Source organism: Meles meles, chromosome 4 (genome assembly GCF_922984935.1).
Source record: "Meles meles chromosome 4, mMelMel3.1 paternal haplotype, whole genome shotgun sequence".
NCBI lineage: Eukaryota > Metazoa > Chordata > Mammalia > Carnivora > Mustelidae > Meles > Meles meles.
Genome location: NC_060069.1, coordinates 102627487 through 102652511, shown reverse-complemented (window position 1 = coordinate 102652511; position 25025 = coordinate 102627487). Strand labels below are relative to the sequence as shown.

Genomic DNA, 25025 nt, shown 5'->3' with positions numbered 1-25025 from the left:
ATCACTCTTCTTGACCAGGGGTCAGCCACCCCAAGCCATGTTTGGCCTCAGATATCTAATTTGAGAAATGTGGTGACTAGAAAAGAATATGAAAGATAGAGTAAAAAAGCCACCCAAGGAATATAATGTAAATTTAATATGAAAATTCCTGAGATGAATATATGTGTCGTTCTTGATTATTTCATTTAGTTAAATATGTCTCTTTGAGAAAAAAAAAATTCCTAATAGAAATCACTAACTTGTAACTTATGCTCATTCATTTAAAAAAAGAGAGATAAACAAAACATTTTAAATTAAAGATCACTCTGAAATTCGGATTATGACAAAGAGAGTGGTGAAGACAATAACAGATTATCCTCGCTAGCCTGATCTGTATACTAATTAGAAAGCAGGCAAGCTCAATTTTCAACTCTGTTGCCTTTTTAAAACCAAGAGCTGGTTACCTGCTTCAAATAATTGTCAAAATTCTGCAAATGCAGAAATACCTCCAATGACTCAAAATTAAGGCAATCTGTACCTATACACATCTATACAGATGGCAGCTGCCCACTCCTAATACTTCTTCCTGGTAAAAGATTGCCAGTCTCCTCTGACTATTACTCTGTGACTTTACACTCATATTGCCCTTATTTCCCGTGAGTCTGTGCTAACAGAGGTGGCCCTTATCCCCCACCCCCATTCCTTCCTAAACTTCCTCATGGAAACCTCAATCTATCAGTGGTAAAGGCCTTTATAGAAACAATCACCTCTGGAATCTTTAATCCATAAAGCTGCCCAGCTCCTTCCCACTGTTAAAAGACTGTTCTGTCTGCTATCAGAACCCTGACAGGAGCCACTGTGGCTCACAAAGTGGTAAAAGTACGTGTCTCCCATCACTGGGGCCAGCATAAGAACATGTTATAAACAGTCACTAGCTGGAATTTAGAATCCCTTTTCTCCCCACAAACAAGAAAATGAAGATTTAAGTTACCTGGTTAGCCTACAAAATTCCTTCACTATAATAGGCAGACTTTTGCTATTCAAAGCATAATCCTCAGTCCGGTACCATCTGAGAACTTGTCAAAAATGCACAAGTACTATCTCAGAACTGCTCAATCAGAAACTGCATTTTAGGGAGCGCCTGGGTGGCTCAGTGGATTAAGCCGCTGCCTTCGGCTCAGGTCATGATCTCAGGGTTCTGGGATCAAGCCCCGCATCGGGCTCTCTGCTCTGCAGGGAGCCTGCTTCCTCCTCTCTCTCTGCCTGCCTCTCTGCCTACTTGTGATCACTCTGTCTGTCAAATAAATAAATAAAAATCTTAAAAAAAAAAAAAAGAAACTGCATTTTAGCAAGATCTCCAGATGATTGATACATACATTAAGGTCTGACTTTAATAATCCTTTAAAACATCATTTCTACAGGAAAATGCATTGTGTGTCCTAAAAATTTAACTCCTCATGAATTGAGGCCCAGCTACACATAATTCTCTTGTATGAGCCCTATAAGAGTAAAACTGCTTTCAACTAAAATGTAGCTGTATAGCAGGCTTTCAAACTCATACTAATTTTGCATTTTATAACTTCATTTGCAGCTTAATTTCATCTTTTTAAAACATTTTACCTTTGTCTTATTTTCCTCATTCATTTTCATCATTTTCTATTTTATGTTGTCCTCTTTTACTGTATGTGTTAAATAAACTGATAAATAACTTTTCTTTTTTGTGTGATGACATGACAAAGCATAAGCCTTCTAGTAGCAGCCTCGAAGATATCCAGGAACCTTTGTTCCAGCAAAGTACTTAAATTCCTGAATGTCCTTAGTCAACCCTTAACTGGTACTCACTGCAGTCATGTTGCTCACATGACTTGTCTCTTGTTTGTTTAATTCCCGAAATCCATCCCCTTGCTCTCCTCCTGGCCCAATAATATTATTCAGATGTGCCTTGATAGCTGAATTCTGCAGGGTTAACTCAGCAATTCGTGCCATGATGTCTTTTCTTTGTATTAATGCTTCATTTGTTCTAAGCTGCTGCCCGTCTCCCAGTACCGGGGTCTCTTCTGAGAACTCGGGGATTCTGGCCTGCTGAGTGTTTAAATGGGAACTACAGAAGGGCTGTGAGAGGTTAACAAAAGGAGCCTGGGCTTTGTTCTCCAGATCTTCCCCCATGTGAGACACCCTCCACCTCTGAGTGAAGAGACGACTCTCTTCACTTGAATTCTGATTGTCTGTGTCAGTAGGGAAGGCCATCTTTTCCCAGTTTTGTTCCTTCTCAATTATTTCCACAGTTGGAGGAATTCGTGGAGCGGGACGAGTTTGAACAGTCCTCCTCAATGCTGTAGATAAAATTAAAACAGAATAAACATGCATCATTTAGCCACAGACTGGCTCTACAATCATCTCATTACTCATCATGGTAGTTAGAAATGTATTTCAAGAGAAGGGTCTGGTTTCTGAATGCCTAAATTATTTTAGCAGGGAATGTACCAGCAATGCCACCTCAAAAATCATATACAGAGACTTTTATATTCCTTAAGGCTTTATCAGTATCCTTGTAAAAAAAAGTCTGCCAAGTTCACAATTTAATACATGTATTAACTCATGTCTGGGATTACTGGGGGTGTAGGGAGTATAAATACCTACTGTAAACTGAAGATAGGAAAGGCGTCCCCGAAGAAGTAAAGTTTAAAAATGATTACATATGTGGCAGAAAGCAGAGCAAAGAACAGTACAGGCAGAGAGAACAACATATGTGAATGCCCAAAAATAGGAAAGAGCAAAGAAATGAGGCCAATTCAGTATAATACAGTAACAAGGAAGAACGGGAAAAATATGAGATTGGAGAGGTGTACAGAAATATTTCTCACTCAAGCCATGTTTGGAATTTTGTAATTTAATCCAAAATCAATGAAATATGGAGAAGGTTTGACAATGACTCAATTTAAATTTTTAAATGCTGTGTTAATTGGAAGATCCATGAATGGAAGTAGGGAGACCAGTAAACCATTGTGGTAGTCTAGGAGAAAGATGATGATAGCTCCAACGAGGGTATGTTGGCTATAGAGATGGAGAGAAGTGGGTACACTTGAGAAATATTTTGGCAATAGAACTAAGAGTGATGAACTGGAAGTGGGGAGTAAGGAAAACACACAGATCAAGATGGCATGTGCAACTGAGTGGGCAGTGATACGGTTTACAGAAATGGAGAAAATAAGAACAGATTTGGGGGAAGGGAAGATATCAAGAATTCCACTTTGAACAGGATAAGTTTAAGTGCCTGATGATTTATCCAAATATTCCCCCAGGCAAATGGGCTCATGGGTCAGAAACTTAAGACTCATCTAGGTGAAGATAAAAAACTGGAAGTCACTGGCATATAGACAGTATCGGAAGCAATGAGAATGGTTGAGATTATTTAGAGAAAAACAACTGAACGAGAAAAGAAACCAATACCGACACATGAGGAAATCAACATGCAAAGCTGCATAAAGAGGAGAAGCTAGCAAAGCAGACTGAAATGGGGCAGCCAGAATGGTTAGAGAAATATTACAAGAACGTGGTATGAAGGAAACCAAAAGGGAGTGGTTAACCACATCCAATACTACTGTAAGACCTAGAAACACAAAGAAGAAAAGTACACTGGAGTTACTAACCTGGAGGCCACTGAAGCCCATAGCAGGAGTAGTTTAGAGGAAATGACCTAACAGAGAGAGAACTGGGGAGACAGATGCTCCTAGTTCAAGACTACGGACTCACCTTCTTTCACTGACAACAAGGAAATAAAAAAATTAATAAACCCATGTCAGTGAAGATTATGATCTAGGAAGAGAGTCATTAGCAAATGAGATTATTTTGACACATTTCTGAAAGACTGAAAGTGGATGGGAAGTGTATGAAAGAATGAATTGAGCAGAAGCCACAGTTTAGAACATGTATATGTTATAAGGAAGCGATAGGTAAAAGCCAGTCTTTCTGGGAGAACCTGAAAAAGGCCACTAGCTCAAGGCTGACTGTGCAGAGGGAGAAAGTGAGAAGTAGGCTGAAAATGGAGAATAACTTGAAAGTTCTTCTACTTTATAGTTATGTTGGTCAAGCTATGCTCACTACTTGCCCCAGTCATCCTCAAAAGTGAAAAAATAGCATTGAGGAGGGCAATTGTGGTAGCCCTGGTGAAACAGCTGGATTCTACTTGCATACCCTAAAAGCAAGCCTGCAGTTAATGAAGCATGTCCATATATCAAAGCAACTGCTGAAGGGAAAGTCTATTGGGAAAAAAGATCTAGACCAACCTATATCCCAGAAGAGAAAACCTATGCCAACTACCTATAACATTCAGTCCAGTCCTTTATTCTTAACTATGATATGCAATGAAGGATCACCAGACATATAAGGAAAATCAACAGCACAAAATAGAAAAACCAGGAGAGGAAAACAGAACAAAAGACAGAAGAAGAGAAGGGAAAATTCAGATACAAAAGAGAATGTAATAAAATTCTAAAGGGTATACTCAGAAGAGTGTTTCTGGAAGATAATGCATTTGTTTTGTTTTGTTGTGCTGTGTTTGTTGTTGTTGTTGTTTTTAATTTTTATTTATTTATTTGAGAGAGAGAGAAGTAGACTCCCTGCTGGGCAAGGAGCCTGGTTCCAGAATCGATCCCAGGGCCCTGAAGCCATGACCTGAGCTGAAGGAAGCCGTTTAACCAACTGAGCCACCCAGGTGCCCCAAGATAATGCATTTGTAATAAGCATCAAAGAAAAAAGGACAATCAAACACTAAGAAAGGGCCATTGCTTAGAAATTAAAAATATAACTTGGTGAAATTTTTAAAAAATATTTTTTATTTTGAATAAATAATATTGTATCCAATATAATATTGTATTTCAAATATATTACAAATATAATATATTACAAATAGAATATTGTATTTCAAAAAATAAATTCGGAATAAATAATATTGAATTTGAATAAATAATATTGTATCCAATATTGTATTCAATATAATATTGTATTTCAAATATATTACAAACATATTACAAATAGAATATTGTATTTCAAAAAATAAATTTTGAATAAATAATATTGAATTTGAATAAATAATATTGAATATAAAGTGAAAAAAAATCTTTCAGAATATAAGAAGGAAGCTATAAGGCTAAATACATAAGAAAATGGTCCAGAAGGTCAACATACTATTTTTTAAAACTGCAGAAAGTCATGTGTCTTCATGTCCAAAAGGTCCCACTGGTGCCTCATAATACAATGAGAGAGGAAAAAACAAAAAAGAAAAAAAACCCCACATATTTAGACACACCTTATGCAAGGTCAGAATAAAAATAAAGGAATTCTAAAGCTTCCACAAAGAAAAAGTAGGTCAAATACAAAGAAATAAAAGTTAGATATTACATCATACATCTGAACTGCAACACCAGATACTAAAAATCAATAGAACAATGCCTCAAATTTCTCAGGGTAAAGGATTATGGACCTAGAATTCTATTATCTAGGCAAATTATCAACCAAGTGTAACAGAAAAAGTAAAAATGTTCTCAGATTTTTAAGAACTTAGGATTTACCTTCTATACACCCATTCTAATGATTTCTTTCAGAAACCTGAGGGAGAAAACCAAAGAGGAATAAATGGAATCCAGGAAATAGTAGATATAAACCCAGGAGTGTGACATTAGCAAGTCCCAGGATAAGAGGTGTGTGGCAGGCCCCAGTGAGCAATCAGTGCAGACTGGAGCAGGGTGGAAGAGCTCTGGGAATTATCTCTGGAATGAAAGTGGATTCCACACCACACACATTATAACTAAGGGACCAGAAGCTATTATTCATGTGTATACAAGAGGGTAAAGCACAATATTCTTGTGTAAACAAGAGGGTAAAAGCAATTCCAAACTCCAGGCAAAACAAAAACTAAGGAAGAAAGTCAGTATAAATATAGAGCAAACTTAAATATTCTGAACAACTGATTAAGTGAAATAAATTCACTTCTATCTTCATACTAAGAACTTTTTCCTTCCTGTGGTACAAAGACTGATAGTAACAATAGATCGAGAAACAAAAAAACAGTCACTTGTTTTCGACTTTCAGTAACCATCTATAGACAAGACACAGGACACAGAACACATAATTGTAGTAATGGAACAAAGTAAATGTCACCAAACTCAACACAGTAAAAGGAAATATAGACTGAGTGAAGGTGTGAAGTGGAAGCACAGGAGAGCCAGAAGGGAAGCAGAGCTAGTATCCCTGTCTTTCCTAGTGGAAAGTCAAGAGATACTGCATAGAGTTAACAAAGAAGAGATAGAAAGTATGTGAAGTCACAAAAGTTAAGCAATAGAAGAATTAAAAATTAAAATATAATCATCCAAATTAGATAGAGAAGGAAAGTAGGAGTTAATGTTAATTAAACCCTCTTCTTTAATAAAAGACAGTCTATAATTATTGTGTAAAGTTAAAATTTAAGAGAAAATATATAAAAATATCTTATATTAATTATGGAGACTACCACAAGATAAGCAGAAATCAAATTGGGAAAAAATGCTTCCCTCTTAGGGCAGGCCTAAAGATGAAAGAGGAAAAGACCTTTGTATGTGCCTTTTTTAACCACATCAAAATATAAATTAGAATTGACACTTGAAAATGAAGAATGAATGGGAGATAAGAAAATGAAAATAGCATATATATACTACTCTTTCAAAAAGTGTGGCTGTAAAAGAAAGTAGAAGTCAATCAGTAGCTAACGGAACTGCTCTGTGATGGGAAATTCTAGGGCAATGCTATCCATTACAAGAGTCTTCGGACATAGGCAGTTATTCAAATTCAAATTCAAATTAATTAAAGTTAAATAAAATTAATAATTCAGTTCTTCAGTCATATCAGCCACATTTCAAGTGCCCCCTGATGCTAGCAGCTACCAATATGAATGGAGCAGACACAGAACATTTTCATCATCACAGAAAGTTCTACTGGACAGAGCTATTTCAGAGTATAACCAAAGGCTGATAAAGGGCTCTACGTACCTCCCACCTTTATCTGAACAATTTTTATATGTGGGCATTTTAAATAAAATGCCGAAAAATATGATGACAAAACTTCAGCAACTAAGAATACATGTTCAAAGGTTATTCCATCTGCACACTGTAAAAGAAATGAGTGGCATTATTTTCAAGGCAAACCTGCCAATAAAGAGGTGTCTATAACAGCCCCCAAATAATTTGCTTTAGTGGACATTTAGTATATTTGTAATCAGAGTAAAAATACTTATGGTAATTGTTTCTTTAAAAGAATTTGGGGTGCCTGGGTGGCTGAGTTCCTTAAGCATTCAACTCGATCTCAGCTCAGGTCTTGATCTCAGGGTTGTGAGTTCAAGCCCATGTTGGACTCCACACTGGGGGTGGAGCCTACTTTTAAAAAAAAAAAGAAGGGGCGCCTGGGTGGCTCAGTGGGTTAAAGCCTCTGCCTTCAGCTCAGATCATGATCCCAGGGTCCTGGGATCGAGCCCCGCATCGGGCTCTCTGCTCAGCAGGGAGCCTGCTTCCTCCTCTCTCTCTGCCTGCCTCTCTGCCTACTTGTCATCTCTGTCTGTCAAATAAATAAATAAAATAAAGTCCTTTATTTAAAAAAAAGAAGAAGAAGAAGAACTTCAAGCTATCTTCCTAACACCAGTGGGAAATACTTTATACTATCTCAAGAGATCACTAGATGAGCATATTAATACCACATAAACATTTGAAAGCTTACTTTGAGAATGAACATATAACCTGAACAGAAATCAGAACTGAAATCATATCTCCTAATCAGAGTTAACAATTCTCTCTAGCCTCTAAAGAGGAGATACCATTTCACAGAACTGTAGAGCCAGAGGAACATTAAAGATAAAAGAAAAATCTCTCATTTTGAAGCCAGAAAAATGAATGTAGAGACGGTAAGCGTCTTAGCTCCATGTCTCCCACCTAGTCACTGGATGGGCCAAGATTCTAGCACTTCTGACCCTCAGCCTAGCACTGTCTCCCTATACCAGAAAGACTTGACAGACTTTACAGTCACATAATAAATGCCAAAACAAATCTTATCATGGCAAGAACTTGTCATTTTCTTTAACTCTTATGGCCTCTTCAGGTCCTTTATTGAAAAGAAGGTACAAAAAATCTGACCAAATTTCTAAGTTCCAATGACAATAAAAGTTATTATTCTGTTCCCCTGTGTAAGAACGTAAACACTCAAAGAAATAAAAAATGTATGCAAATCAGGGCTGAATAACATTTTTCTAAAAACACTGGAGGAGAATCTAAGGTAGTTTTTTGACAGAAGAATTATTTAAAAAAAAAAAAAAGGTTCTATAGCTCCAGAAAAAATGCAAAGATGGACAAATAAACATAATTTTCCAAACAATGAAACACTCCATGGTACTTCTGAAGACCATCCATGAGCCCCCAAGTTAAGAATCTCTGAGCTAAAATTAGCAAGACAGGAAACAACGTGTGTTGGAGAGGATGTGGAGAAAGGGGAACCCTCTTACACTGTTGGTGCGAATGCAAGTTAGTGCAGCCACTTTGGAGAACAGTGTGGAGATTCCTGAAGAAATTAAGAATAGAGCTTCCCTATGACCCTGCAATTGCACTGCTGGGTATTTACCCCAAAGATATAGATGTAGTGAAAAGAAGGGCCATCTGTACCCCAATGTTTATTGCAGCAATGGCTACGGTCGCCAAACTGTGGAAAGAACCAAGATGCCCTTCAACGGATGAATGGATAAGGAAGATGTGGTACATATACACAATGGAGTATTATGCCTCCATCAGAAAGGATGAATACCCAACTTTTGTAGCAACATGGACGGGACTGGAAGAAATTATGCTGAGCGAAATAAGTCAATCAGAGAGAGTCAAGTATCATATGGTCTCACTTATTTGTGGAGCATAACAAATAACATGGAGGACATGGGGAGATGGAGAGGAGAGGGAGTTGAGGGAAACTGGAAAGGGAGATGAACCATGAGAGACTATGGAGTGGGGGGGCGGAGGTTGAGGAACAAGGTGGTGGGTAATAGGGAGGGCACGTACTGCATGGAGCACTGGGTGTGATGCCAAAACAATGAACACTGTTATGCTGTAAATAAACAAAAAAAAAAAAACAAAACAAAACAAAAAATCTCTGAGCTAAGGATAAACAATAATTTTTAAAATTTTATTCTAAACTCTATATATGTCCTGCAAAAAGTGACCTGAAAGCTATTTTTATTTTTTATTTTTTATAAACATGTAATGTATTTTTATCCCCAGGGGTACAGGTCTGTGAATTGCCAGGTTTACACACTTCACAGCACTCACCATCGCACATACCTTCCTCAGTGTCCATAACCCCAATCCCCCCTCCCAACCCCCCCTCCTTAACAAGTCAGGAAATGACAGATGCTGGCCAGGATGCGGAGAAAGGGGAACCCTCCTACACTGTTCGTGGGAATGCAAGCTGGTGCAACCACTCTGGAAAACAGCATGGAGGTTCCTCAAAATGTTGAAAATAGAACTACCTATGACCCAGCAATTGCACTACTGGGTATTTACCCTAACGATACAAACGTAGTGATCCAAAGGGGCACGTGCACCCGAATGTTTATAGCAGCAATGTCTACAATAGCCAAACTTTGGAAAGAACCTAGATGTCCATCAACAGATGAATGGATAAAGAAGATGAGGTATATATATATATATATATATACAATGGAAAGCTATTTTTAATTGTTGATCAACTTTCATTATAAAATTACCTCAACTGACTAAGCTGAAGAAATTTCAATGAGAAAGAGGTTAATAACCAAATCTGACTTACAAAATCCTTATAGTCATAGTTCTTACCTTTCCTTGGCTAAACTTTCATTACTCTCTCTTGGAGTATAATCTCTTGTTTCTTACCCATTCCTATGCTCCTGACCCATAGGGAAAGGAGGATTTCCCTTACTCTACATTTTAATGTTGAGGACTCTAATCCTTTGATCTGATATAATATTTACAATGTCTAATAGAACAGATACATAATGAAATTTAACATGACATTTCACCACAGTTGTAACACACATGATATACACAACCCTGAAAAATCCTCCTTTAGCTTAAAGGTTATGTGTGGCAATCAATATCTTTCAGAATTCCCTTTACTGGGTAACAACGGACGCAGTATGTTACATATATAAAGCATAAAAAAAACAACCATCAGGCAGCTTTAGAAGAAGCCTGCTTACCGTCCTGCAAGGGAGAGAATCCTGAGTTGCTCTTCTGCCTGGGTGGTGTCAACAACACAGCCGGCTCAAATATATGTGCAGGAAGACTGTTAGTCAGATTCACACTATCCAGGGGAGTTGGCACCTGAGACAGTTTAACAGGCAAGTCTTCCTGTGTGAATTCAGCCTCTTCCTCCCCTCTGAATGCCAATGGCATGGAGACATTAGCATTTACAACAGGGCCCTCTGAAGAAGACGAGAGGCTGTCAGCACTTGTAACTACGGATACACTGCAGGTATTTATACTTCCATGCATTTCCACAGAAAGCAAAATCCCATGAACTCTAGAGTCTTCACTTTCTAGGCCATATTGTCCTTTAGCTGTAACTCACAGGCAAGGCTCCCAAGAGGCCAGCACCGGGAAGAAGGGGCTGCTTCTGAGAAAAGCACTTAGTCCTTGAGACCTGCCTCAGCCATTGAGTTTATCTCATGTAAGTTAAATTTTAGTCAGCCACTTCTCAGAATCCCTCCTGAGAAAACGCTCCTAAATACATAAAATACTTACCACACATAGACACTCATCAAAGTGTTACTTAGAAGCAAAAAACATGAAAAAGCCTACCTGTCCTATTCAGACTCTGACATAGGATGGCACAGGAAGTGAAGAAAGGCTTTCCAAATATCACCACAAATGAAAAAAAGTTACAAATTTCTAAAACTCAGTATTTGTTTTTCTTTCCAAGACCATCTCCTCTCCTCCCGAACTTGGTGCAGTGATGAAAAGTGTTGGTACTAAAGCCCCAGTGGTCTAGGAAGCAAATTCTGCTACTTTCTAGTTGTGTGATCTTGCTAAGCTACCAACCTTCTCAAAGCCTTGGTTTTCTCATCCTGAAAGTAGGGGTAACAATAATACTTACCTCATTAGATTATCACAATGACTTAAAAAAAAAAAATAGCCATGAAAGATTATCACAAGGACTAAATGAGATAATACATGTAAAACACTTAAAAAGTGCCTGGCATAGTGCAAGTACCCAACAAATATTAGCTGGAAATAGTGATGGCAACTGTCATCATGACAATGCTATCTATGTATACATGACCAATAACATATAAGTTTACAGTTTTGCTTATTCTGTGTTTATTACCAACATGGGATGATAAGACCATACTCACCCAGATTGTCTATCATTTTCCTGTTCGTGGATCCCCTTTCGGATGCCTGATACTCTTTGTTGCTTTTTATCACAGGACAGTTCTTCATGGCATGTGTCAGCGATATAAGTTGCTCATCTGTTGTAACCATGTACTGCTGAAGTCTTGCCTGGAGAAAAAAGAATGAAATAATATCATTGCAATATCAGACCTCAGATCATCACCTAGACATGTAGAACCGTATCACCACTTTAACTCCTCTAAGAACTTCACACTTTCGTTCAAATACTAAAGTCATGCACTTGTAAGAACACGTAATCATAAATGTTTTAAAAATCCCATGACAGAGGAATGGTTAAATGTATCACAGAATATTATTAATTAATAAATACACTACCATACAACAATAAGAATTAACCTTTTTACAGTGCTTTTGATCTATAAAACCTCTTTATATAAATGGTATCAACTGACTCAAGCTAATTTAACAGAATATTACAAAGGCACTTACACTGATAAACATGGCCCAGTAAGAAATTACATAATGTATATAAAATAAGGTTAAGAAAAAATATATACACAGAGATAAGAGGTATTATACACACACACATATATATGTATATGTATCCAAAATGTATAGACATTTTATAAAAATCACAGATGGTCAGGATTGTTAGTGGGACTACTGAATAAAGTACACTAAACAATTTCATACCAGCTCAAATTTTTCCCAAATTCCACAATCATCTCTAATGACCTATTCAGCATCTCCACCTAGAACTCACATAGGCTTCTCAAACTTAACATGTACAAAACCAAACTCCCCTTGAACATTCCCAACTCATCAACAGCAACTGCATCCTTCTAAATGCTCAGCCCCTAACTTTGGAATCACCCTTAACTCCTCTCACATCCTTTCCTTTACCCCATACCCAAATCCAACCCATCAGAAAAATCCTACTGTTTGCCTTCAAAATAGATTAATAATATGGTCACTTTTCACAACTTCACCCAAAGATTGCTTCTGTGTTCACGACTGTATCTCTGGCACCAAGAACAGTGCCAGGCCCAAATCAATACAATTTGTTGAGCCAACTAGTACATTTTAGTTAATTTTTTTTTTCAATTAGTACATTTTAAAACTGCTCATCTTCCCAAGAGAATTGATCACCTAAGTTCACACAAATACTTGTACATGAATGTTCATAGCAGCATTATTCATTCATAATACACGAAAAGGTAGAAACAACTAAAAATGTCCATCAACTGATGAATGGATAACCAAAATGAGGTCTATCCTTATAATGGAATATTAGTGGACAATAAAAAGGAATAAAGTACTGACACATGCTACAACATGTGTTAGTTAAACCCTGAAAACATTATGCTAAGCGAAAGAGATCAGACACAAAAGATTACATATTGCATGATTCCATTTATATGAAATACCCACATTTGGCATATCTTTAGAAACACAAAGTGGATTTGTAATTGCCAGGAGCTGTAAGGAGGAGAGAACAAAGAGTGACTGCTAACAAGCTTGGGGTTTCTCTTTGGGGTGAGGAAAACATTCTGGAATTAGATAACGGTGCTGGTGCACAACTCTATGAATATACTAAAAACCACTGAATTGTACACTTTTATAAGATAATTAAATGGTATGTGAAATGGACAGATCAATAAAAAAAATGCGTGTCTTATATCTAATGTCCATTGATACAACACAACTTGCCTACTAACTATGGCTCTTCCAGTATCTTTTGGCTAACAAATAAAAGTAATAACAACCATCACTGGAGAACAGAGATGAATAAAACCATCTCTGCTCAAACATCTCAGTCTTTTTTTTTTTTTAATATTTTATTTATTCACTTGTCAGAGAAAGAGAAAGTGCAAGCACAAGCAAGGGGAGCGACAGGCAGAGGGAGAAGCAGGCTTCCTGCTGAGCAAGGACGCTGATGCCGGACTTGATCCCAAGACCCCCAGATCATGACCTGAGCCAAAGGCAGATGCTTAATTGACTGAGCCAACCAGGCATCCCTCAAGCAGCTCAGTCTTGATGACAGGTATACATGTATGTGTAACACAATTTGGTAAATGCAGTGAGAGCAATACCCAGAGAGAACAAGAAGAGCACAAATTAAGAATGCTTAATGCACCATTGAGGCAGCATAATTGGGTTTCTAGAAGAAATACTGTGTCTTTAAAAAAAAAAAAAGGAGCAATTAGCTAGACAAGTGACAAAAAGGACTTATCTAATAAATATGAATTATCTAATAAATATGAAGATACTGCAAACAACTTTAAATGGCATATGATTACAGGAAGCTTCCTAAATTGTATCCTCTGCCGTTTTGAAATTAGAAGTAGCTATCGCAACATTTATTTCACATTTTGGATAAACTGCTATAATATTGGTAGTTACCATTTAAATGTACCATTTAAATGTATTCTGTCTTCCCCAATAATAGTATGTTTTTTTAAAGACAGCAGAATTTTTCTGTATTTTATTTGTAGTTCAAGTTTTTACTATAGTACCTCCAATATAATAAATGTTCCATAAAAGCTACTGTTGATGATAATAAAGAAGTGATAAGTAATCACATCCACACAACGAAACCAAAGGCAACTAAAAGAAAATCTTACATACTCTTAAAGGTACCTTATTCTACTAAACACAGAAAAGTTGGGATCTCATCTAAGTACCTGGGTAGCAGTATTTTCTTCTCTAAGGAGAAGAATTTCAGCTGTAAGAGCATCAATGAGCTCTCGATGATCACCTAACATTTGTTCCAGGTGCTGCCTCGTCTCTACTTCTTTACGCAGTTGGACCTCACTCTATCAAAAAAAAAAAAAAAAAAAATCAACTTCCATCAATAATAAGATAAAATTCTTATCCAAAAATAAATTCCCATCAAAAGCATCAAATACTGAAGACTAAGAGTTTCTATTCAAAGCTGTCAAAGAAAATAATACAAAGTATATGTGACAGTAATGAGAATGACATATTTTTATTAAAAGGTTTATATTGCATTAAAATGAAATGCTGTGTCCTTTTCCCTTCTTTATATAACACATAATAAACAGAATGGTATACAGGCTTAAACAAGTACAAATTTTTGCCGAATAAAGTGGAGGGAAGGACATATACATATTGCTTGAATATACACAGAGCATCTCTAGAAGGATACACGTGTATCTGGCAATGACTGCTGGCTACAGGGAAACAAACTAGTTAAATGGAAATTAAGGGTGGGAATGATAATTTTTATCTATGACCTTCTGTTTCTTTGAATTTCATGCCATGTGATTATGATCACCAATTCAACAACTAAGTTTGTTCAAATAAAAAATAAATGACAACAGGCTTAATGGTTTTCACTTTGTAAAGCAAGTGATTAGCTAAAAAGTGGAAGCTACTAAACCTGTAATGCTTTCAGAGAGCCAAAAGTACATTACTGGGGAACCCTAATTTAAGGATAGAAGAATGATAAGACTTTCATTAAGTCTGACAGTACAATAAATATTTCACTAAAAAGTAATTTTAGGAAGACAGCTCCAGAGAAATTGAAACATCATAATTAGAGTGATGAACCAACTATTTTAATAATAAAATGTCCTTGAACATTTTCTGTTGTATTTAACAAATTTAAATGTATAAAACATAAGATAATGGTTTAAATCAGTTTTTTGAAAGATGAAATGTAGAACTAGCTCTAATTCCTCAGCATTCTGAAGACTGGTTATTCAAAAATTAATTACAGAAATAATTCTTGCTTCTCTTATAAATTAGTTCCAGAACAACAAAAGATCTACTTCAGACAAAGCCCAAGTAGTCACACAGATAACGTGAAGAATTTTCACTGTGTCTACAGTTTACAGGCATGCCACTCTCCAAACTAAAGTGGTAGGAACACAGAGAAAAGCAATAGAACAAGGACACATTTAGTAGTTCTACTGAATTTAATACTGCCAAACAATATATTCAATGTCAGAATAAGACATGATTTTATTTATAGTAGATTTACCTTACTAATTACAATTTACTACAGCTTGTATTAAAATCAACATCACTTACACTATAGGATACACAAATTGGCATGTACAGGGAAATTAAGAGGATAAAACCTTACTGCAGATAATCTAAAGCTGAGATTTTTTTTTTTGATATTTTATTTATTTGGCAGAGAGAAATCACAACTAGGCAGAGAGGCAGGCAGAGAGAGAGGAGGAAGCAGGCTCCCCTCGGAGCAGAGAGCCCGATGCGGGCTTCGATCCCAGGATCCTGGGATCAGGACCTGAGCCGAAAGCAGAGGCTTTAACCCACTGAGCCACCCAGGCGCCCCATAAAACTGAGATATTTTAAACAAAGCTTTTCAAATTTTACTATTCTTCATTTGGAAATTGCAATAAATTAAGTGCAGAGGAAAAAAACCCCAAATGTTTCTACCAGCACTCTGTAGAGAATAACCTCTTGTTCTTACCTCTTTAAGGTACCGAACCAGGCGACAGAGGGAACCCACCAGTGACAGAGTAAAGCCTGTAAGCCCCTGACTACTCTGCAGTCCTTTGACCTCGCGTCCTGTCCACCGTTCATATTCTTCCATTTCATGTTCCACTTCATTGATCATGTGTTTGAGGACATCTAGGCTGGAATTATTGCTGTTTGGTAAGTCTGTGGAGGCTGTGCTAGCTGTTAACACATTCTTCTTCTGCTTGGAAGGAGCACTAGAATCCAGTTTTCCTTTCACTGATAATGAGAGAGGTCACCCTATTAGAAGACCAGGAAAAGCTATACCAGCAAACTACTAGAAAACCACTGACTATTATTCACAGTTTACAAAAGGTTTTTATAGAAGTTATCACCATTTCTCATAAAAAATACAGTCTAAATCAGGTTTACACTATCTATAATGAATGTACTAGAACCACCTTTCTACAGAGTTACATTGTTATATTTGGAGGCATTTCTTAGCTACCATTCAGACAAGTCTAATCAGCTGGCTCCAGCTGGATGGGTTTAAAGGAAAAAACTTTACTGAGATAAAGGAAGCTGTATCAAGTTATGCGTTTAACAATTCATCTTTGTAAATTGAGGGATTGAACCTTTCTTTAACAACTGTTTTTGCTTCTTTGAGTTCAGCACTTGTCCCACAACATAGCTTGAGTCTAGAGTCTCAGAAGATTCTTCAGATTGAAGCCTGGTCTGGATTCTCTTGACAGCGCTGGTAGCATTCAGAGCAGCTAAAGGAAAAAATATTTCCAAAAGAATCTCAAGTGAACAGGAAAAAAAAGTTTTAAGCATTCCAATTAATAGATCAATCAGTATTTCATTCAATTAGGTAAAGTCAGTCAAAACCCAAATAATATTCCTTTAAAAATTACTATGTTTAAGGAAGAACATGATAAAATAAGTTACTGTTCTATGAGAAATAATACAACGGGGGAACAAACCTTTTTGTTCTCCTGATGAAGGGGCAGGTGATGGAGTTCCTGGAGGGTTTTGGGACTGTGTTGTTATTTTCTGCTGAATATCAGTCCACAGTTTATTAATTAACTCAGAATTATCTTCCTTCAGTTGGTGGAGAAACCTATAAAATATGGGGCAACAAGCTATATCAGAATTAATAAATGCTATCATTTAAACTGCTCAACTGCTTAAATGTTTGATTGATAACACTTTTAATAATTCAAAATCAAAGAAAAAATACATTTTGCTTTAACTGGTAAGACAGGTAGCTAAAATGCCAGTCTTCTTAGTGTTAGAAGAAATCATTCCATCTTCCTCCCAGTTTCCCACCCACCTTGGCTCCTGCTTGAAGGAAAAATCTGTCCTTTCTGAATTTTTGTGGTATGGGCCCCATTCTCCTCTCTTTCTCCCAGAGAAAGTACACGGCTTGGTCCTTTCTGGTTTCTCTCTGTGAAGGAGGCTGTCCTCAGAAAACAGTCTATGCTCATCATTGAAGTAAAATGACTAGAGCAGACTCTGCCCTGAGTCTCTGGGAGCAGGGAGAAGAAGTGGGAAGAAGAGATGTAGTATAGGGAGTTAGAGAACTAAGCCTTTTGCTATAATCATCTTTAGCATTGATAAGGCTTATACTTTATTCTCCAACCACCTGATTCCTTTATCTATTTCTCAGTTGGACTGAGACTTAAAAGGGGTAGGTGACCAAAAAAGTGGGAACAACCGAGATGCCCACCAACTGATGGGTGGAGAAGTAAAACGTACTACACCCACACAACCATAAAAAGGAATCAAGTGGAGATACATGCTACAACATGGATGAATCTTGAGAACATGCCAAGTAAAAGACACCAGACACAAAAGACCACATACTGAATGATTCTACACATATGAAATGTCCGGAATAGGCAAATCTACGGAGACAGAGAATAGACTAATCCAATAGATTAGATAGGGCTGAAGGGCTTGGGAGGAAATGGGATTTGACTATTAAAGAATACGGGGTTTCTTCTGGGTACTTAAAATGTTCTAAAATTGACTATAGATTGCATAACTCTGCATATACTAGAAATCATTGAATGCTATACTTTAACTGGGTGAACTATAAATCAGTAAAGCTGTTACCAAAAAAAAAAAAAAAAAAAAAAAAGAGGAATGGGGAAATCTTATTTAGTGGCTCCACAAATCTCAACCTAAGGGAGTTGCTTTCATGCAAATTATGGACAGTACATTGCACATTAGCTGCTACAAAATATATTTAGCAAAAGGCCTATAATGCAATCCATTCAAAGGGGGCTAGTTATCAAAGCATCAGAAAGACTCCCTTGTAAGTGTTAGTTCAAAGTCCAACCTTCAGGCTAAATCCTAAGAAAAGTGTTGTAACAACACTTCTGTACAAGTTAGGAAAATCCAAAACAGTCTGAACTCACATTACTGTCTCTAATGTTTATACTTTTTTTTTTAAGATTTATTTATTTATTAGACCGAGATCACAAGTAGGCAGAGAGGCTGGCAGAGAGAGGAGGAAGCAGGCTCCCCGCTGAGCAGACAGCCCGATGCAGGGCTCAGTCCCAGGACCCTGGGACCATGACCCGAGCCGAAGGCAGAGACTTTAACCCACTGAGCCACTCAGGCGTCCCAAATGTTTACACTTTTTTAAGAGTCAGGTTATGTGACAACAACAAAGAAAGTAATATAATACTACCTATGACAGGTTTAAGAATGGCCTCCCTAAAGATACTTACAACTGAATCCCTAGAATCTCTGAATGTTACCTTATCTGACTAAAAAGGGACTTTGCAGATATGATTAAGTTAGGAAGGATGTTGAGATAGATGACCTTGGATTATCTGGATGGGTCCTAAATGCAGTCAAGTGCATCCTTATAAGAGGGAGAGACACAAGAAGACTCTGATAAACACAGACATAGAGGGTACTGTGATGATGGAGGCAGAGACGGGAGTTATACTGACTCAAGGCCAAGGAAGGCCAGCAGCCACAAGAAGTTGGAAGAGACAAGGAATGGATTCTCCCTTAGAATACCCAGAGGGAATGTGAGTGGCCTTCCAACACCTTGATTTCAGCCTAGAGAAACTGATTTCAGATTTCAGATTTCTGGCCTCCAGAACTGTGAGAGAACAAATTTCTGTTGCTTTAAGTCATCAAGTTTATGGTAATTTATTATAGCAGCCACAGAAAACGAATGTAGACTCTGGCACCTGGATAAGAGGTGCTAGTGTAACAAAATATCTAAAAATGTTTACCAAAAAAAAAGCTCTGAAATGAGAATGGGTGAGGCTGGAAGAATTTTTAGGTAAATACTAGAAAAATCCTAGATTGCCTTACATAGGCCATTCGTAGAAATATGGATGTTACAGACCCTTCCACTATGGACCCAGGAGGAAGTGAGAAGCACGGCAGAGAAAGGCTCTATCATCATGAATGGAATACTGGTAGCAATATGAGCATTAAAGGAGCGTCTGGTGAAGGCTCACAAGGAAACGAGGAACATGTTATTGGAAACTGGAAGAAAGGCAATCCTTATTATAAAGTACCAGAAAACATAACCGAGCTGTGTGGAAAGCAGAACTTGTAAACAATGGACTTGGATATTTAGCTGTGGAGATTTCCAACCAAAGTGTTGAAGGTACAGCCTGCTTTCTTACTGCTGCTTAGAGTGAAATGTAGGAGGAAAGAGATACACTGCAGGAGGAACTGTTAAGCCAAAAGGAACCAGAACTTGGTGATTTGGGAAATTTTCAGCCTGCCCAGAAAGCAAAAGATGCTCAAATTAGGAGATACCACACTGTTAGGAAAGCAAGCCCTGGAAAGAAGGACAAGTGTATGGCTAGACAATGTTTTGCTAATCTGATGAGATTAGGCATCTAACTCATAGATCCCCTTAATGATCTCAGCAGACAGCAACATAGATGGAATTATCCAGGGAAGATCTCTGGAGGGCCTCTTTGTCTAATGCCATACAACATACAAAGGAAACACACAAGATCATTTGAGAATGTTACACCAGCAGAAATACTGCAGCTTGGACTGAAAGGGACAGAGATAGGATAAAATGAAGGAAGAGTCAGACTCCCAAAATTCTACAGTCAGCGAACAGGCTGATAAAATTACTCAGCTGTAAATATGGGCTTCAAGGACAAGGAAGAATGACTCCAGGGCCAGAGCTGCAGATATAGAGACCAAATACAAAGGTACAGAGGCTAAGGCCAGTGCCACAGGCACAAAGAAAGAGACATGAACCCAAAGGGTGAAGCCTCAAGCCATAGAAGATTATTACCAGGCTTTGAAACCTAACAGAATTTGCCCTACTGGGTTTCAAAGTTGCTTAGAACTGGTGACCCCTTTCTTCCTTGGATTTTCAAATGGGAATATCTATAAATTATTATCCTATGCTTGTTCCATCATTGTATTTTCAAACTAGATAACTTGTTTTCTAGTTCCATTGGATCATATATAGAGGAATACTGCCCAGGATGGATCTTATTCAGAGCTTACCCATTCCTGCTTGAGATCATAAGATTTGGTTTGGGGCTAATGACATTTAGAGGAGATTCTGAACATGAGTTCATGCTGAGACACTAGGGCATATTGGAATGGGGCGAATAAAAATTTTGCATATGGGCCACTGGGTGGACTATGGTAGGACCTGAAGATATACCCATGTTTGTTTGTTTGTTTGTTTGTTTGTTTTAATTTTCTTTTAAGATTTTATTTATTTATTTGACAGAGAGATAGCACAAGTAGGCAGAGTGGCAGGCAGAGGGAGAGGGAGAAGCAGGCCTTCCGCTGAGTAGCGAGCCCAGCACAGGGCTCGATCCCAGGACCCCTGGATCATGACCTGAGCTCACGGCAGCCGCTTAACTGACTGAGCTACCCAGGCACCTGATATGTCCATGTTCTAAGCCCTGGGTCTTGTAAATGGCCAAAAAGTGTCTTTGCAGATATGATTAAGAATCTTGGGATGTGAGGTTATCCTGGGGAGGCCCTAAATGGTATATTTTTATAAATGTATATTTAAATATATATTTAATGTATATTTAATGTATTTAATGTATATTTAAATAAAATGTATATTTTAAAGTGTATATTTTTATAAAAGAGAGGCAAAGGAAGACTTGAACATACACACAGAGGGAAAGGTGATGTGAACTCAGAGGTAGAAATTGGAATGAACTGGTCACAAGCCAAGGAAGACCAACAGCCATCAAAACCTGGAAGGGGCAAAGAAGGCAAAGAACAGATTCTCCTCTAGAACCTCTGGAGGAAGTGTAGCCCTCCCAAAACCTTGATTTTGGTGCAATGAAACCGATTTCAGATTTCTCCAGAATTGTGAGAGAATAAATTTCTGTTTTTTAGGTCACACAGGAACATGTATTCACAGAAATTTCAAACCAAAAGGCAATTAGTCTCCAGATCCCAAATCTAATGCATCTCCTGATACTTCATGTTTAATAGTTAACAAGTAACATTTTGAGACATTAGGTATTCAAAACTGGAAACCACCTACTCACACAACTAATGAGATAAAACCCAACCAAATAAAAAACAGTAAGTTGATTCAAACGTAAAGAATAAAAGCAATATTGCACAAGATTAGTTATATTTGGGTTCTGAAAGAAGTTATCTTAAAAGATGATACATGTTTCCAAGTGTCCTTAAGGAAACAGCGACCAGCTAAATTTGAATCATTCCACACATCCTCCAAAACCCAAGAGACAGGGCAACAAGAGGAGCAAAAATAGCTCATAACCCATACCTTCTACATTACTGGAAAACAGATAATACTACTAACTTCAAATTACCTATACGTAGAAAAATACGCACTAAACTCCAGCAAAGGTATTTCCTGAACTCCTGTCAGGAAGCCCTAGCAGGGAGTGAGGGCAGTTGAAAATGACCAAACGGGGGGGCACCTGGGTGGCTCAATGGATTAAAGCTGGGTCAGGTCATGGTCTGAGGGTCCTGGGATCAAGCCCCACATTGGGCTCTCTGCTCAGCGGGGAGCCTGCCTTCCACACTCTCTCTACCTGCCTCTCTACTTGTGATCTCTGTCTGTCAAATAAATAAATAAAATCTTTAAAAAGAAAAGAAAAAGAAAATGACCAAACAAAGAAGAAAGCGAAGAGCCTACTGGTAACAAAATCACCTCCAGAAAGAAGTCCACTCTAAACAGCAAATATTCAAAAAGGAAGGTCTCTCACACACACACACACACACACACACACACACACACACACACACACACATATTCCAAACCTGGGCAGTCAAAATACTACTAAAAAGTGCATAGAACTCAAGGTGGTAGGTCTTGGAAAGACACCACTTCTTGATGTGAACAGGAAGAAAGAAGAGTTCTTAGGAGGCTGAGTGCTAAAGGCAAAAAAAAAAAAAAAACAAAACCAAAAGTGTATTACCTTAACATGTTTAACAAGGGAGAACAGTTCAAGAAAAAAAAAGAATAGTATTGGAGTACAAACCCACTTTCACCTGCTGATACTTTAAAAAAAAAAAAAAAAGCATCCGTTAAAATAACTGTACTTCACTATAATTGAGAGAAGACCTACCCCAAACTCCCAACCCTGTCCATAAAATGTACAAACTAAAACAGTCTATATCCATACAAGACAATGTAACAATAGAAAATTTAATTGAAATATTCAAGCCAATAAAAATTTTTCCCCTACCAAGAAAAAACAGAAGAAAACTGTAACAAAACACTTTCAATGGAATTCAGTATATTTAAACAAGCATTTGGAGATATATATCTTGAATCAGAAGCTCTAAAACTAAGAGCAGAGATAGACAAAAACCAGGAACAAAATAAGAATTGACTGAACTCAGGAAAGAATATAAAGAAAAAGAAAAACTCAAAAATAAAGATTAAATTACAATGTGTCCAATGGATAATCATTAAATAAACATTTAATAAGGAAGATTTAAGAACTATAGGAAAACAACAACAAAAAATAAAGAATAAAAGGTTAGAGAGAAAGTATTTGAAATAGAAAACAAGAGACGTCACTTTTACATATGTAAAAGGAGTCTCTGAAAAAGAAAAAAGAAAAAAACCAATGACATCAAACTAATATCTGAAACTATAACCCAAGGAAACTTACTTCCAGGAAAAAAAAAAAAAAGAAAGAAAGAAAAGAAAAGAACTGAATCTACAAAAAAGCCAACTGTGTTGGAAAAACTGACCTGAAAAGGTAAACTCAAAACACAGCTTAGCAATATTTAAATTTTAAAGAAAAAAGATTAAATTTTAAATATAAAGGACATCAATACATAAAAATACCTCATTATTTATAAGGGCAAGAAAATTATTCTAGCCATCAGACCTGTCAAAACAACGTTCAAAGTAAGCCAAGAATGGAGGAACATTTTCAAGGAAATTAAGGAAACAAAATATCAAGGATTTTATATCCAGCCAAGCTATCCTTCAAATATCAAAGCTATAGGAAAACTTTTAAGCTTTCAAGAACTCAAAGAATAGAACTCACAAACCCTACACCATGAGCTTTGTCTAAATGAGTGATCCAACCAAAAGTTAACTAGGAAAACATCATAAAAGGACTGATGATGAGCATTTAATACATTTAACTATAGATCCAAGACTAAAACAAAAATGGCAATAATAGGGAAGAATAATATGTAAATGTTTTATGTCCTGTCAAAGAAAAAAAAAAATGCAGCTAAAAGAGGAGAAGGACTGAGAGAAAAAGAGAAAGAATGAGAATATAGAATAAATTATTTGTTGCATTGGTCATAGGTGGAAGTCAAAGCACTTACAACCAACACACCTGAGAGCAAAAGGTTGAAGAAAGTAGGGAACTAAAGGGCTCTATAAAAGGTAGATCTAAAGACAACCAGCCAGAACAAAATAACAAATCTCCTAAATATCAAAAGAAATTTTTAAGAGAACAGAGAAAACATTACATAGAGAAAGAAAACTATAATTACAGTATAATATACATAGTACTACAAAATAAGTTGACATCAAATACATCTACTATATCAATAAATATTACAAACTTACTTCACCAATTTAAAAAAAAAAAAGACTTTTAAACTGGCTAAAAATGCAAGACCCAACTCTATGTTAAATACAAAAGATACACCTAGTACACAATAATTCAGAAAAGCTAAAATAAAAGAATGAGCAAAGATGAACCGGTCAATTAGAAACAAGAAGGCAGAGGTTTCATTCCTGATACCAAACAAAATAGAACTGAAGCCAAAAGGCATTAAATGTGACAAAGGATACTTTATAATGCTAAAAGCCATAATTCACAATGAAAATACAATATTTATGGATATCCATGTACCAAAAAACACACCAATCAGGTATTTAACTTTAAACAGAATTAAATATACTTAAACATCATATGCAAAGAACAACAGAAACACACTAACAGAGACTTTAATACACTACTCTCAATATAAGATAGTGACAAAAGTAAGTAAAGACACAGAAGAAGTAAACAACATCATCAATGAAGCAGATCTTAAGGATATACATAGAGACCTTTATACCCTGATAATAAAATATATACCTTCTTCTCAAGCACACAAATGGAACATTTACAAAAATTTAATCATATATCAGGCCACAAAGAAAACATCATTAAGTTCCACAAGTAGAAATATTATAAACACATTGTTATGTCACAATATTATATCAATATCTCAGTAAAGTCGGGAAACAAAGGAAATGACCTTGGAGAAAAGGGAAGCCCTGTAAATATTTATCCATATATACATACCTATCTACGTTAGTTTTTGACTGAGAGTTTATAGAGTTATCCAATTCATTCCCACTTTCTTCAGACTGGCTGTTAACAGTTCCTTCTCCATCATCTACTTCGTTAAGAGCCTTTCTCAACATAACAATAAAAATACAAATACAAGTTGGTTATATGTACACTCATCCTTTGTTTCTTTTTGTCATTACAATAAAGAGGTCCCTCCTTCTACTGCTAACATCTCCACAAGTGCTCTAGGACCTAAACCCTCTCACCTCCTTCCACTCCATCAAGTGCCCTATCCCTCTCCTGCATCTTCAACCTCTCGGTACTGGCTTTAGCTCATCCACATTTAAATGTGAACAAGTCTCTCTCACCATATCTTTTCTCTTTCACCACCAAACTTGAAAGAATTGTACGCTGCCCCCACCCCTTCTCATTTACC

The 25025-nt window shown here is 36.9% G+C and overlaps 1 protein-coding gene across 2 annotated transcripts in view; it reads right to left on the bottom strand.

Moving 5' to 3' along the window:
• Window positions 1-25025, bottom strand: part of SPICE1 (spindle and centriole associated protein 1) — a 58778-nt gene that overhangs the window by 7232 nt on the left and 26521 nt on the right. For both annotated transcript variants that reach the window (XM_046003795.1, XM_046003797.1), the window contains exons 7-14: window positions 24602-24711; window positions 16808-16944; window positions 16460-16597; window positions 15838-16103; window positions 14060-14191; window positions 11375-11522; window positions 10220-10444; window positions 1822-2312 (exon numbers count right to left, since the gene is read on the bottom strand). In XM_046003795.1, coding sequence (XP_045859751.1) covers window positions 1822-2312; window positions 10220-10444; window positions 11375-11522; window positions 14060-14191; window positions 15838-16103; window positions 16460-16597; window positions 16808-16944; window positions 24602-24711 — 1647 coding nt within the window. The remainder of the gene's footprint in view (window positions 1-1821; window positions 2313-10219; window positions 10445-11374; window positions 11523-14059; window positions 14192-15837; window positions 16104-16459; window positions 16598-16807; window positions 16945-24601; window positions 24712-25025) is intronic.